This window comes from Felis catus, chromosome A1 (genome assembly GCF_018350175.1).
Source record: "Felis catus isolate Fca126 chromosome A1, F.catus_Fca126_mat1.0, whole genome shotgun sequence".
In the NCBI taxonomy this organism is placed as follows: domain Eukaryota; kingdom Metazoa; phylum Chordata; class Mammalia; order Carnivora; family Felidae; genus Felis; species Felis catus.
Window position 1 is genome coordinate 13,983,033 of NC_058368.1, and position 16,401 is coordinate 13,999,433.

General features: G+C 35.0%; 1 protein-coding gene and 1 pseudogene across 11 annotated transcripts in view; both read left to right on the forward strand.

Annotated features, from left to right (window-relative positions):
* Window positions 1–16,401, forward strand: part of NBEA (neurobeachin) — a 684,640-nt gene that overhangs the window by 95,781 nt on the left and 572,458 nt on the right. For all 11 annotated transcript variants that reach the window (XM_023250717.2, XM_023250724.2, XM_011286341.4 and 8 more), the window contains exons 7-8: window positions 4,393–4,512; window positions 7,438–7,584. In XM_023250717.2, coding sequence (XP_023106485.1) covers window positions 4,393–4,512; window positions 7,438–7,584 — 267 coding nt within the window. The remainder of the gene's footprint in view (window positions 1–4,392; window positions 4,513–7,437; window positions 7,585–16,401) is intronic.
* Window positions 10,994–16,205, forward strand: LOC102899512 (annotated as a pseudogene).

Consider the following 16,401-nt stretch of genomic DNA (forward strand, 5'->3'; position numbering starts at 1 on the left):
GCTCAATATGTGTTAGCTACTATTGATATTTGTATAAATATCATGTTATATTTTTCTGTGAATTCTTATTACAGTTTTTTTTTCGTTTGTTTGGTATTTTTTTCTAGATCTAGTTTTGAGTCTTAACTACTTGCAGACCTCAGTGGATGTACAAAATATCAGTATGCATTCACAGTTTGCAATTTTCCTCCTATTTCTTTTAAAATATAAATCAGAAATAAAAAAATATCAAGTCAAACATTGGTCTCTTTTGAATGGAAAAGACACTTGTCTGTTATATGTACATATTGATGTACCATGGAAAGAGAACATTAAAGTTAATTTTCCTATAACTGCTCTGACCTTCACTGAGATTAGTTCGTTCATTCAACTGTGCATTCATTTATTCATCCATCAGCTTTGTCAAATATCAGTGTTATGACCAAAAGCAAACTCTTTGATTGTAACTCCACATCTTATTATCTGGCTAATTAACTGGCTAACTGTATTAATTATCTTAAGTTAATGGTACCACTACCAATTTAAGTGAAAAATTAGAAGCCATCTTTAGACTTCTCTTTTCTGTATCAGCACTTTCAATGAGTTTTGTTAATTAGTCCCTATCTCCCTTCTTTTAAATTACTAATGTCTTTGTCTTAATTTAGACCTTTATAGTTTTCTTACCTCAACCTTTGCAGTAGTTTTCAGGTTTATCTTTAACCACATTTGCCTAACTGTCCCACTTACTCAGTACTGCCAGTTATTTTCCTAAACTATGAAGATGATCATTCCATTTTCCTGCTCAGAATTCCTTAGTGATAAGACATTATCAAAAAACAAAGATTACCAAAGGCGTCCTAAAGTCTCTTATAAACTGATCTTTGTTATTGTGTCTAAATCTAAACACCGAAAAAAGTTTTGTCAGGCCTCTGTGCTGTATGTAAAGTATTAAGATTCCTCTTTTCCCCCTGTTTACTCAGCAATTTGTATTCATCCTTCAAGCTTAGTCTTAAGTTTCATTTTACTCCTTTAGTGACTTCTTCTCAGTTAGCCTTCCTTCTCCTTTTGTCTTTTCTTTTCCTTCTGCGCTCAGTTAGTCATTACTTCTTTTGCTCCCATATCTGTGTTTTAGACAGTTTCCATGGTTTTATAATTGCTTTATGTTTGCTTTCCTGGTGAACTCTCCTTAAGGGTGTATATGTTATCATTGCCCACAGTCTGGAGGATACTGGGCATGAAATAGACTATCAGTAAATTTTTAAAAAATATTTATTTATTTTTGAGAGAGAGAGAGAGAGCGAAAGAGCGAGTCTGAGTGGGGGGAGGAACAGAAAGAGAGGGAGACACAGACTCCAAAGCAGGCTCCAGGCTCCTAGCTGTCAGCACAGAGCCCGATGTGGGGCTCGAACTCACGAACCATGAGATCATGATCTGAGCTGAAGTCGGACGCTTAACCGTCTGAGCCACCAGATACCCCGACTATCAGTAAATTTTTTGAATGAATGAGTGACTCTGAGGAGTAAATGTCAATTTTAGCGGAAAAAAATCTCATCAGAAGGAAATTGTGGATAAAAAATAGGTATTAGTTAATGCTGTCTTCTTTATGGCTGCCAAATATGTATTAGGAACTGTTCTTCATAATTCTCATATATTGTCTCTTATCTATAATGTTCACTCCACAAAAAGGCATTATTATTCCCCCGTTTTTAGAGATGGAAATAGCTAAATGATTTGCCAGAAGTCATAGAGCTTGTAACTTGGGAACTCAGTTTTTATATCTATATGAATGTAAAATTCATACTGCACAGCCAAGCACCCTAAGTTATTTGGTACATAGGAGAAAGAACTCAATAAATATTTGTTAAATAAGTTCTTTCCTATATCAAGTATGTAAGTAACTATAATAATATATCTAATATTATTTATCTTAAACTTGTCTTTGGAGAGCAGGAAATCCTTTTCTATTTATAGACATTTGTTTATATGCATTCCATTTGAGAAAGTTAAAATTTCTTTTTTTTTAAATTTCAAGTTTTTATTTAAATTCAAGTTAGCCAACATGTAGTGTCAATTGGTTTCAGGAATAAAATTAAGTGATTTATCATTTATATAACACCCAGAGCTTATCACAAGTACCCTTCTTAATGCCTATCACCCATTTAGCCCATCCTCTACCCACCTCCCCTCCAGCAACCCTTAGTTTGTTCTCTATAGTTAAGAGTCTCTTATGGTTTGCCTCCCTCTCTGTTTTTATCTTATTTTATTTTTATTTCTCTTCCCCTATGTTCATATGTTTTGTTTCTTAAATTCCAGACGTGGGTAAAATCATATGGTATTTGTCTTTCTCTGACTGACTCATTTTACTTAGCATAGTATATTCTGGTTCCATGCACATTGTGCAGATGGCAAGATTTCATTCTTTTTGATGGCTGAGTAGTATTCCATTATATATATATATATATATACACACACACACACACACACACACACACACACACACACACACACACATATATACACACACATATATGGCACACATTTGGGCTCTTTCCATAATTTGACTATTGTTGATAGTTAGAAATTTAAAATTTTAATAATTTTACTCCAAAATAATAAAGGTTATATTTCCTGTGTTACCTAGATGGCATTCTGGTGGAAAATTTTCAAACTCAATGAGGGTAATACAAGTAAATTTGAATTTTTATGCATGTAAACTTCTATAAGATTTTTCTTAAATTTATATGAAGCTCAATTTTTATGGCTTCTTCTTGATAATTTTATAACATTTAGAAATATGAATGGTTAAATGACTGACTTTAAAGATTTTCTTCTGCTTTTAATCAAGACTAACATAAATGTTGCTTTCTGATCCAGTAGAAGATTCCTTTTGCAATAGTTAAAGATTACCTAGACTGAAACAACTTTAAAAAAGACATGTGTTTAGGGATTAGTTTGACCTAACATTTTATTTTTATAATTGAGGAACAGTGTTCTTTGTGTTATTGTCTTCCATGAGTTGTTTAGTGCACTATTTTTATTTTCTAACTTGAAATGAATGAAATTGAATTTTGTTCAAAGTACTTCAGACACCTTGAAATAGCTGATATTTTCGTGGCTGAGAATTATTATAGCTTTATGTTTTTCAAAATATAGTATTATGAAATAATTGAGTAGTGCTTTTAAGTAATCTGGGAAACAAAGTTTGTATTATATATTTTTATGTTTTTGTGGGGGAAACGAAGTCTAATTTTTTTCTTCTTAAACACTGAAGGCATACTTGTTCAAGTGTCTATAAATCGTTTGCATTTTCTTATATCTTAGAATTATATTTCTGTATTCTTGGCCTTAAATTGTTAAGTTTCAAAGAGAGTAAGGGTTGGATCCACAAATCATTGTAGAACTTAAATCATTCCATATCAAAATATATACTTGAAATGCTTTTGGTTGGCCCTAGGAATTATAAACTTAGAACTTAATACAAAGTTATTCCTCGATTCTTAATGAATATTCACACATTATTAAGTTAAAAGATACAGAATTTTTCTTGGACCTAATAAATCTGAGTTGTGGAATTGAAACCACCTAATCTTATTATAAATGTTAAAATGTTGGGGGTGCCCGGGTGGCTCAGTTGGTTAAGCGTCCGACTCTTGACTTTTGGCTCAGGTCATGGTCTCACAGTTCATGAATTCAAGCCCTGCATCGCTCTGTGCTGCTAGCACAGAGCCCACTTGGAATTCTTTCTCTCTCTGCCCCTTTCCTGCTCCTGCGTGCTCGCTCGCTCTCTCTCTCTCTCTCTCTCTCTCTCTCAAAATAAACAAACAAACAAACAAATAAATAAATAAAACTTTTAAAAAAATTTTAAAAAAGTAAATGTTGAAGTGTTGTTCCTTTGACTTATCTTTCCTGACCATGCAATCCAAAATAGAATCAAGGTTAATCTTTCTCAGTTTATGCTGTTTTTTTTTTCCTTCACAGTAATCATTATTTGTCATTTTATATTTATTTACTTGTCTAATCTGTGTCTCTTTCACTACACCATGAATTTCAGGAGAGCTGGACCTATGGTCTTTCTGGTCAGACTTGAAACAATACAAATACAAATGGTACAATACAAATGTTATTAAATGAATAAACCAAATATAATTGTATTTCCATAATATTTGCATCTTGGTATAGTAGAAGGAGTGTAATTCCACAGTTCAAGGTATTCTAGGTCTGTTTCCATCACAGATTTATTCTTTATGAGTCACTTCTTTCATCTGCAAAGTGAGAAGTATGAGGGGGAACTTGGTAATGCGTAATTGTTAGTATTCTTTCAAGCATTCTTAAAGTGTGTTGTGAATGTTATGATTGCTTTTTAGGTAATAACTAAACATTACATATCAAGATCTTTTTTTTTTTTTATTTAAGTGGTACATGATCAGCATTGTCCACATTTATAATCGATGGAGGAACAGTGAAATTCGGTGTTATGTTAATGGACAGCTGGTATCCTATGGTGATATGGCTTGGCATGTTAACACAAATGATGTAAGTTTTTTGTTTTTTGTTTTTTTAATCTGTGCTTTAATGTATTTGAGTGTGTGATCTATCACTATTCATGACATTCATGAATTTTATAATAGTTTGGTAGAAACTTAATAGTTGTACTTCTGAAAGTTTTATTCAGTTAAATGAATTTTTAGTTCTTAAATTTAGTATAATTAAGTTGCTAAACTAGATGAATAGTGATGAAAAAAGGGAAATTGCTCAAATAAATTATTAAGTATTAGGTCAAAACATCCATGCAATATTCTATTCTTTCTAGAATTTCAAGCATTAAAAACAAAAAGGTCTTACACCTTATTTGGATGTGAAAGGAAGACCTTACACACAGTGAATCAGTATAATGTGTAGTCACTATTATTTACTACAGAAATAGTGATAAATGCTGTGGAGAAATATTAAGTGGGAATAGGTATAGAGAGTATAGGTGTAGGGAAGGGGGAAGCCAGATGATACAGAGATGATCTTAGTGAGAAGAGTTTAGGGAGCAAGTCATGTGGATATTTCGGAGAAATACCCCATTCACTGAAAGCAGTGAGTGCAGAGCCTTTGAGGCAGAACGGAAAGTTAATTGAACAAATAAGCAGCCAGTTTGCCTAGAACAGAGAGAGGAATGGCCAGAACAATGTTAAGAGGTAAGGTTTAGACAGACCATAGAGGGTGAAATCATGCAGGCGTCATACACAAACATAATACCTGGGCTTTCTCATCTTAGCCAGCATAAAAATCTTAGGAAGGGTTTCAGCAGACAAGTGGCATGATGCAGGCTCATATTTTTTTTTAAATTTTTTTAACGTTTATTTATTTTTGAGACAGAGAGAGACAGAGCATGAATGGGGGAGGGTCAGAGAGAGGGAGACACAGAATCTGAAACAGGCTCCAGGCTCTGAGCTGTCAGCTCTGAGCCCCCGACGCAGGGCTCAAACTCAGGGACCGCGAGATCATGACCTGAGCCGAAGTCAGATGCTTAACTGACCGAGCCACCCAGGCGCCCCCAGGCTCATATTTTAAAAATGTCCATCAGTCTGCAGTATTGAGAATATTCTAAAGGGAAAAAATGGCAGAAGCAAGGAGATCAATTGAATGACTTACTGTGATAATAACAAGCAGGTAATACGAGTTTTAGCTAGCATGTTAGCAGTGAAGGAGGTAATACAGTTGTATTCTGGAGGGAGCATATCTTGAGTTAAATCCTTAAAAGCTCTGTTCTGGGCTTTCCTTTGTCATTATCCCGGCCTGTTAGAACCAAAGTAAAAGATGTTTTCAAATGCCTGATGTTTTACCTTCAAACCCAATAATACACAATCATTCCAGCATACCTGGTTTTATAAAAACTTGGCCTTTCTCTAACAAAATTCACTTCTCAGTGTTGTCTACATCTCTGCAGACTTTAATTTCCTTAAGGGCAGGGGTCTCTTTTTGTTCTCACTTGTATTATTTTAAATAGTACTGTGTCTGTAGTCCATATTTTCCCAGGGTCAAGGGTTGGAAGAGTACTCCTTACAGACATCTGAACCTTGAACTGTTTTCACATGACCTAAGAGCTGAGAATCTTGTTTTTTATTTTTTATTTTTAAAGGTTTTTCTTTTTTTAAGATACAAACAAAAAATCAAGAAAGATTATGTGACAGAAATCACATGTGGCTGGCAAAGTTTAAAATCTTTACTATCTGTTCATTTATAGGACAAGTTTGCTTTTTTGCCCTAGAAACTCAAGGTGGGCCATAGTCAGTAAATTTTTGAGAATGACTTTGTCAGAATTAGAATGCACAGATGAAATTCTACTTTATCTCTGCCCTTCAGAGGGGAGACTTTTTATTATAGAGTGAAGGTAACCCCAATGACCTTGTTGGCTGTCACTACATCTAGTTATATTTAGAATGAAAGAAATGAAAAGAAAAGAAAAAAGAAAAAAAGACAGAGGGAAGGAAGGAAGGAAGAAGAGAAGGAAGGAAGGATTTTGATTTTTGAATTATTTGCAATAGTACACCAAGAAATGGAGAGGCCTGGGCCGTAGCACTTACATACACATACATTGTGCAGTAAACTCTTAAGTTCCTATGGTTTTAATTACAGATTGGGTATTTGATGAAGAGTTTCTGTCTTTATAATTCATTCAGAAATATTTTGTTATTCTATTGAGGCACCAAAGGGATTCCATACATACGCAATGCTGTGCTTATCAGCACTAAGATGTGGAATAACTTTGAGAATGGGCAAAAGAAACTGGGGCCTAGCATTAGGTGACATTTAGAGAAATAGAGATGGGAAGGGTCTTAAATATGACTTCTTAGGTCTTGAACTCTGCAGATGGAGAGCACTGTACCATCTGCTTTAGCCAGCAGACTTTGGTGATAATTATTTATTTGGTTCTGCATAATGCCTACTTATGGAAGAGAGGGAAGGGATTTTCATTGTGTCCTTGCTTTGTGTGGAGAAATAGAGGAATATATATCCCTGGTGGAGAAATTAGGTAGTTTCTAAAATTAAGCCTTACGTGTTTATGGTTAAAATTTGGAGTAGTCATTCTCTGATTCAGGTGAATCTCTCTCTATAAATGGACTGTTGTTACAGCATGTGAGTTTTAAAATTAGTTTTACTTTTCAAAGTAGAATTTTAAGCCCTTTTACATTTAAGTATAACATTTGCAAAGTGGTTCAGTGATTATTGAGTAGATGGTTACTGTTTGTTTTACTTTTCCATAGATACGAAATACTTAACTGATTTACTTTTTTGGAAAATCTTTAGCTGGCTTTTATTATGTAAATATTCCCGAAGTCTTAAGTGATGCTTTTTTCTGGTATTATTGTTATACTTGAAGGTATACATGAAAGCGAAGGCAGGCATCCTTAAATATTTTATCATTACAAAATAATACATTGATTTTTTTTTATGACTTTTTAAAAATAGAGCTATGACAAGTGCTTTCTCGGATCTTCAGAAACGGCTGATGCAAATAGGGTGTTTTGTGGTCAACTTGGTGCCGTGTATGTATTCAGTGAAGCACTCAACCCTGCGCAGATATTTGCAATTCATCAGTTAGGACCTGGATATAAGGTAGTAATAACGATCTTATGCATTCTATGGAAAGTTTTATGTGAATTCTATGTGAAATGTGATACAGTATAATATACAGTGATAGTCTTTCTTCAGTGTGCTTTAAAAGTCATCTCTGTTCTTTGGAATTTAGTTGTTAGTACAAGTTTCATTTTGCTTCAAAGGTGCTTTTTCTCTTTTGGATTTTTTTCCTCATGAACTTTTAAAATTCTAAAGAATGTTTTTTTGTTATGTTGAAGCCATGGCTTTTGTTGACATAACTCTGAAATAATAAATTTTATAAAACCGTGTTGCTTATGTGGTATTTGAAATCTCAAATTTTGAAATATGAAATGAACAAATGACTGGTATATTCAAAATAGAGGTAACTTGGAAAGAACAAAGATTTAGCAGGAAAATGGTGTCAATTATTACACGTGGCTGAAATTACTCACTTTTAGTTTTTACTTTTGCTGGTCCTTTACAGTAGGTGAGGAGGGTCAGTACAGTAGCAAGTATCTGAATTTTGCAAAGTCGTTATTAAATATGGTTTATCACATTCTTCCTGTTTTTTAACTCCCAAAATGAAGACTTATTTAGGCAAGATATCACATTCACATACGTTAATTAGTTTTTAACATGCAGTACCCCTGGCTAGGGAAATATATGAGTTTTATGTAAATCACATTAGTAACTGTGACATCCCAAACTGTTTGGAGCTGAGAGAAAAGTATGCATTGTAAGTCAAAGTATTTTTAATAATTCTGAAGAAGTACATGTCTTGCATGGAAGAGCTGTTTGTTTTAAACATAGTGTTTAAGTAATCAGTGTGAAGATTGTATTATGAAAAGGGGGTACTAAACTATTTCTGTTCCCAGTGATTTTAAAATAATCCTAAATTATGAGAATGATGCTGTCATTTTTATGTCAGGGTGATAATTCTTGCTACCGTCTTTTGTCCATATCAGTTTATTTGTTTTCCTGTCTCTGAAGTGAATTTGTGCTTGTAACAGCACTATTTCTTTCATTGGTTCTTTTGTTGGGTTTTGGGTCCTAGTTCTGCCATGTGTTGGCTTTGCATGGTAATGTTTCTGTAATTCAGATTTTTGGATTAACATACATCCTGCCTCCTTTTGTTTCTTTCCCTTGGTCTGTAAAATATTTGATGTGGCTTTCTTCAGGCACTGCCAGAATATGATATTAGGTGAATCAAACCAATGATATATAAATAAATGTAGAAAATTTTAAAAACCACAGGTATGCAAATTTTAAACCCAATATGATTGCTATAATGACATTTTAGAATTGATGGGAGCTTCTTGGTAGGAAAAAGGAAGAGGACTAAATATTAACAAGTTATGTAATTCTCCCCTTTGGAAAGGAGCAAACATTGTCTTGAATCACTGTGCGAACTTAGTTGTTTTGTCATATGGCTTTTGCTCATCACATTCTTTTATAACAAAAGTGAAAATGAGTAGTAATCCTGTGTTGCCATGTTCTATACACAAGTACTCATGTTATATAAGAATGTAGTCCTAGCATCCTAACATAGACAATAGAGTACCTATATCAAAGTCAGAACTTTTTAAAGAAAATACCTCTAAATTTTGGGTGTTACATGAAAAATAATTCGGGCGCCTGGGTGGCTCAGTTGGTTAAGCGGCCGACTTCAGCTCAGGTCATGATCTCGTGGTCCGTGAGTTCGATCCCCGCGTCAGGCTCTATGCTGACAGCTCGGAGCCTGGAGCCTTCTTCGGATTCTGTGTCTCCCTCTCTCTCTGACCCTCCCCCGTTCATGCTCTGTCTCTTTGTGTCTCAAAAATAAATAAACGTTTAAAAAAATAATAATTTTATTAAGTTTTGAAAGTTCCCAGTTTATGGGTATAGCCCACTGAGCCCCTTGTTTATATTAAAGGAAGTAGACTGTAAATCAATGGGTATGTATGTATTTTCTCAATTTGTAAATATTAAAAATAGAATCACTATTAGGACAAACATCTGTAAAAATTTTTGACAATGAAATTTTTTTCCTAGAAATTCAGAGAATGAAGGGAGAGGGGAAAGAATGCAAATGAAGATCAGATTGTGTTATCACAGGGGAAAAAAGCTGAAGTGGTTGACATAGCACTCTCAATTTTCTTGGGTAAAGTAGGAGGCAAAGTCACTTCCTATGAGTGAAGGGGTAAAGAGTTGCAGTGGAGTTTTTAAGGTGTTTAGGATATAATAATTAGTTGACATTTGGTGTAAATCACAAATGAAGCTTAAATTATTGTTATATAATAATTATTTATATTCATCGATGTGCGTTATATAGAGCTTCCTGTAAGTATAATGGTCAGACAATATTGTCTGTGATTCTGAGTTTAATGTAGATAGCATGTCAGCATCTGGGCCCTGAAATAAAATAAATTAATTCCCCCCAAAATAATGCCCTCAAACTATATTTACTATGTAGCCTATCCCATGTGATTTTGACTTCTTGGTCATTAGAGTATTCGGTAATTTTCTTTCTGTGAAATGTCTGGTTTTGAGCAATATAGCTTGTTTATGAATATTTTACACTTAGTTATTTTAGGTAAATGATTAATAAAGGAGGGTATTACTAGTCAATTAAATCGTTAGGTTCAGGGGTGCCTGGATGGCTCAGTCATTTATGTGTCTGACTTCTTGACTTGCTCAGGCCATACCGTGGTCTCATGGTTTGTGAGTTCGATCCCTTCACTGGGCTCTGCACTGACAGTGCAGAGCCTGATTGGGATTCTCTCTCTCCTCTCTCTCTGTCCCTTCCTTTCTCCCTCTCAAAAATAAATAAAGAAACTTTAAACATAAATAAATAGGGGAGCCTGAGTGGCTCAGTTGGTTAAACGTCTGCCTTTGGCTCAGGTCATGATCTTGCACTTGGTAAATTCAAGCCCCATGTCAGACTCTGTGCTGACAGCTCAGAGCTTGGAGCCTATTTCAGATTCTGTGTCTCCCTCACTCTCTGCCCCTCCCCTGCATGTGCTTTCTCTCTCTCCTTCAAAAACAAATAAACATTAAAAAAATTTTTTTAACTAAATAAACCATTAGGTTTTGGATTTGTAAAACAGAATTTCTCACTGTAATTTTGTCTAGTCTAGAAACATTTACCGTGAGTTAAGTTTATCATACAGCTCCATTTGATGGGGTTATTCAGTGTGTACAAGATTGTGAAGTCATACATACAGTGACTTTTTGACATAAACTTACACAACATTTCAAAAGTTTTGATATTTTCCAATTGTTATTGGACATTTCCTAATTATCACTATCATATAATCTCTTGTGGCAAGCAATTCATCTCCCTTGCTAAATATTACAATATTAAGTTTTGCTTATGTCCTCCATTCAAGAAAATAATGATTTTTATCAGTTTATTATATTATGACAAAGGCATAACTGATAAGAGAAAATGTATAAAACAGCCTCCAAAATTAAAGATCACTTTGGAGGGTTTCTGATACCTGCTTGGATAGGCAAGTTCCTAGCAGTGATATTCCCACAATCACCACTTAACACTCTGCACATAATACAGAAAACAACTATGTGAGGGTTCTAAAGAGCCAAGATTTAGAGAGGTGTCAAAACATGAAGCAAGTGGTCCAGCATGGGCTGAGTTGCCAATTTTTTACTCTGATAGAAAAACTTTTTTGGCCAGAAAATAAGGTGAAAAGCACTTGGCCAGTCAGTACCGCATGGAGGTTAATGGCCAGCTCAAGAAAACAGACAGCCAGAAAAGGATCTGAATTCTATATTTAAAAAAACTCACCCTAAATCTCTAGCCCATTCCTGAAGCCATGATGATCATGATAAACTGATAATAGACTGTAAATAAGTCTTCAAGAACAGAGCTGAGACCTGAGGCACCACACATAGGAGGTAGGACAGTCTGTAATAGTATTGATAGAAGAAATGACCCCACAAAACAAAAACATCAATACTTTTCAAAACAACATAATCTCTGTAGAATAATTTTCACCATGTCCATCATATAAGCCAAAATTACTCATTCTATGAAAAGCCAGGAAAATGTGACTTATTGTCCAGGACATGCCAACTCCGAGATAACCCAGGATCATGGAATTATTACATGAGGACTTTTAAGGAGCTATTGTAACTAGTGAAATTAAACAAAATTGCTTGTAATGAACTGAAAAATGGGAATTATCATCCACAAAAAGTGGAAATTTTAGAATTGAAAAATATATCTTGAATTAAAAATCCACTGTATGGGTTTAGTATTAGCAGAATGGATATGGTAGAGAAATAAATAAACTTGCACGTAGATTGACAGAACCATTAGAAAAGAAAGAAGAGATTAAGGGGGAAAGAACAAAACCATAAGATGCATGGGGTCGTTTTGAAGTCTAATATGCAGAGAAAGTGCCAAGAAAAAAAATATTTGAAGGAATATTTATAAAAAAAAACTTTGTAAATTTGGTTAAAAACAAAGCAAAACAAAACAACGGACATTTATAGATTAAAGGAACTATGTAAACTCCAAGGAAAATAAATTCGAAGAGAACCAGAGTAGGCATATTCTAGTAAAACAAAAGGAAAAAATAGTTATTGAAAGCAAGTAGAGAAAAGCTAGACATAACTGCACACTTTCCTTCAGCAATTGGGGAAACCGTAGAGCTGAAGCAGAACCTGTCAACCCAGAATTCTTCATCTAGTGAAAATCTTTAAGTCAAATAGATGGAAATTAAGACAATTTGTTTGTACCAGATGTACTCTGTAGACTGAAGAAAAAACTTGGATCATTAAGAATGAAATAATGAAGAATATGAATGAATGATAAATGTATGGATAAAATAAAATATCTTTTATTTTCTTTAAAACATATACCACCGATTAAAGCAAAAAATATTACACTGAATTTTTTTGGTTTATAATATACATACATTTAATATATATGACAGCTCTAATGGAAGGTTCTGGGAGGGGATATAATTGTAAACTTTTCATATTTTACAAAGTGTCTGTGGGATTTAAGAATATTGACTGAAATTCAGTAGCCAAAATGAAATTAACGAATTCAGTCACTTTTCTTGACATGTAAGTATTCAGTATTTAATGAAAGATAACATATATTCAACATACTCAGTAGTAAGGAAAAATAAATTAATGCAAGCTAATGAAGACAAGGTGAATGAGATATGAATAAGAAGCATTCACTGAGTCATCCCTTCTTTTTAAAAATATTTGTTATTAAATATTATTTATTGGCACTGTTATTCAAGGCATTCTAGGTGCTAGGGATAAGACAGTGAACAAAACAGACAAAAGACCCCCTGCCTTTATTGGAGGTAAAGAGGATATACATTATCATGGGAGGAGACAGAAAACAAAACAAAATAAAAATACATAGTGTGCTTGATGGCAGTTAGTGCTATGGGAAAAATAAAGCATGTAAAAAACAGAGAAAATTCTGGACTACAGTTTTAATAGAGTGATGAAGGGGATTTCACTAAAAACTTCAAGGAGGTGAAGTTGATGCCAGCCAGGTGGATATTTGGGGAAGAGCTTTCAGGCCACATGGGAAAGCAGGTGTAAAGGCCACTTAGTAGGATCTTATTTGAGAGATTACAGAACACTGTGATTGTGTTTCCCTGTGACTCAGAGAGAGTTTAGATAAGGCTGATATCAATAGAAGTAATGGAACTTGGTTGGATTTTTGATAAAGCATACCTAAAATAATACTCTAAGAGGTCAGCTTTTACATATATTTTGGAGGTAAAGCCAGTAGGATTTTCTGTCCCTGTGAATGTGGATTAAAGGTACAAGAGAAGATTCAAAGGTGACCCAATGTATATTAGCCTGAACAACTGAATTGATGGGCTTTTTATTTACTGAGCTAGGGTAGATTTGAAAAGACTAAATTTTGGGGAGTAAGGTCAAGAATTTGGTTTTGGACATGGGAAGTTTGAGATGCCAGTTAGACATCTAATGGAGAAATGTTGTATGCCTGAATTGTGGGGGAGAAGTCTAGATTGGAGATAGAAATTTGACATTGGTAGGGTATATACAGGATTTAAAGCTATGAGACTGGATTTAGGAATCAATGAAGTGAGTTCAGAGATAAAAGATGAATGAGGAATGAGTCCTTGGAAAAGCCAATGTTTGCAGGTTATGGAGATGAGAAGGACCCAGCAAGGGAAAATTAGGAGGAGAGCAAGAGAGTAAGGAAAAAGCAGGAGGGTATGGTGTCCTGGACATTTTAAAGGAAGAGGAGGTGAATAATTGTCAAATGATGCTGACAGGTTGAGTAAATTCAGGACTGAGAAATGGCAATTGGATTTAGCAGTATGGAGGTCAGGGGTGATCTTGATTATCACAATTTAAAATTAGTTAAAATGAGAGAAAAAACCTTTCACTTAATGAAGACAGTAGTGTTTTTTCAGAATTGAAAGAGAAGCATTAATTTGTGATTGAAAGTGTAGTTTAGTTCTGTGTGTATCATTCTAGTGCATTGCATACCAAGACTTTATCTCTTCCTTTGTAATATTCCATCACTCAGTTTCCATCATTTTTTCCTTTTGAAGAGCTGTTTATATGTAGTTGATTTTTTCTGGTTTCATAATTATTTGTTTTTACTATTTTATACATTTATTTATGTTAAATATATTTGTATGTAAAAATTTTATGGAAAGAAAAACCTCTGAGTAGTATATATTTAAGTGCATATGAATAGGGGCATGCAAACTTTCTCTGCAAAATGGTGAAGCTTTATTTTCAAATTGTCATACTTTAAATGATTTTTTATTTTAGTATGTTTGGATGATATGAACATACTCAAAGTATGATAACATTTTTCAAATTAGTTGCAGTTCTTTTGGAATTACTTTTAAAGGGTCAGTTTTTAAGTGACACAAAAAATGGTTCTCATTACTTAGAACTATGCTATATTTTTAATAAAAGATGGTTTTGTGACACCTGTTAATTCATCAAACATGGCTTCAAGTTGATTTTCTTTTTCCCAAAAATTAGATCCATCCCTTGAGGATGACTGTTTTCCTTCAAAAATGTAATTTAAAATGTTATAGAGTTTGATCAGTACTGGAATTGGAGAATGGATCCCAGAAAGCCTTCAACAGTTCTGTCCACCTTCCCCCTCACCCCCTCACCAGGGGCCTGGTGCTGCTGCTCCTGGCCCCAGTCACTGCAACCTTGAGTAGTGAGGCCGAGATCCAGCCTTGAAGTAAGCGGCAGCCAGGGTGGCCTCATATTGGCAGTGCCTGAAGGGTCAAGTTCATCACAAGGAAGATTTGGAGAACAGTAAATTGTTCAATGTAAGAAGCAGATATGGTTTAATCAACAGGGATGACAGCAGGGAATATGTATTTGTATACCAGACTGCCATAAAGAAGAATAAGCCCAGGAAACACCTTTGCAGTGTGGAAGATGGAGAGGCTGTTGAGTTTGATGTTGTTGAAAGGACAAAAATGGGTGCAGAGGTAGCATATGTTACAGGCCCTGGTAGAGTTCCAGTGCAAGGCAGTAAACATGAAGCAGACTAACCTGCTAAATTATAGACACTATCCACATTACAGGGGTCATCCACACAATTACCAGCGGGATTTCCAGAATAGCGAGAATGGGGAAAAGAATGTGGGATCCAGGAGGGCTCCGAAAGGCCAGGCCCTCCTGCAAGTCACAGTGTCCACTTTATTTGCTACATGTGGAGATGCCACGGGTGTTGAACACAGTATTCCAACTTTCCTGTGTGGGGAGAAGTGATGGAAGGTGCTGACAACGAGGGTTCAGGAGAGCAAGGTAGACCAGTGAGACAGAATATGCATTGGGGTTATAAATGACCATTCCACAGGAACCTTCCTTGCCAAAGGCAACCTAAAGAGAATGGCAGTGAAGGAGATAAGGAAAATCAAGGAGGTGAGACCCAGGGTCAGTAGCCACCCCCACATCTGTACTATTGCAACCTCAATTACCACAACACAGACAGAAGCCCAGAAAACCCTAAACCGCAAGATGGCAAAGAGACAAAGCAGCCAACCCACCAGTGGAGAATTAGTCCTCTACCAAGGCTGTGCAGGGTAGGGTGGAGTAAATGCAGTCTTATCATCTCTACCATCATCCCATCATCTGGTTTAATTAGCCAACAAGGGGAAATGAATATGAAGTTTCAACAGTAAGAAATAACAGAAGGTTGGAGCTGAAGATCTCAAATGCTTGCTTTTTGTCCATTTACCAGATAGCTAAAGCTCTTTGCATTATCTCTGCAGACTGGAGTTTCTGATATATTTACCTAAAGATCTCTCTCTCTCTCTCTCTCTCTCTCTCTAGCTCTCTCTCTCTCCCCCTCTCTTTTTTAAGACTGATTTTCCTCAGTACACTTAAAAAGGTTTTTTAATTGTTTCATATCTGGAAAAGTTGAGATTTTTAACAACCTCATTTTTAATTTGTAATAAATGTTTACTATTTGATTTTTTTCCAAAAAGTCAACAGACTGCAAGCACCACTTAATAAAGGTCTTTAAAAATGCTGTAGATTTTGAAAATGTTTTTTATTTTTTTATTATTTTTTTAACTTTTATTTATTTTGAGACAGAGACAGAGCATGAATGGGGGAGGGTCAGAGAGAGAGGGAGACACAGAATCTGAAACAGGCTCCAGGCTCTGAGCTGTCAGCACAGAGCCTGACTGTGGGGCTTGAACTCCTGGAGTGTGAGATCATGACCTGAGCCGAAGTCAGGACGCTTAACCGACTGAGCCACCCAGGTGCCCCTGAAAATGTTTTTAAAAAATCTTATGTATATAAGAAGTGTTTTGAGTAATAGAATGTATGTGTAAGTAGTTTTAA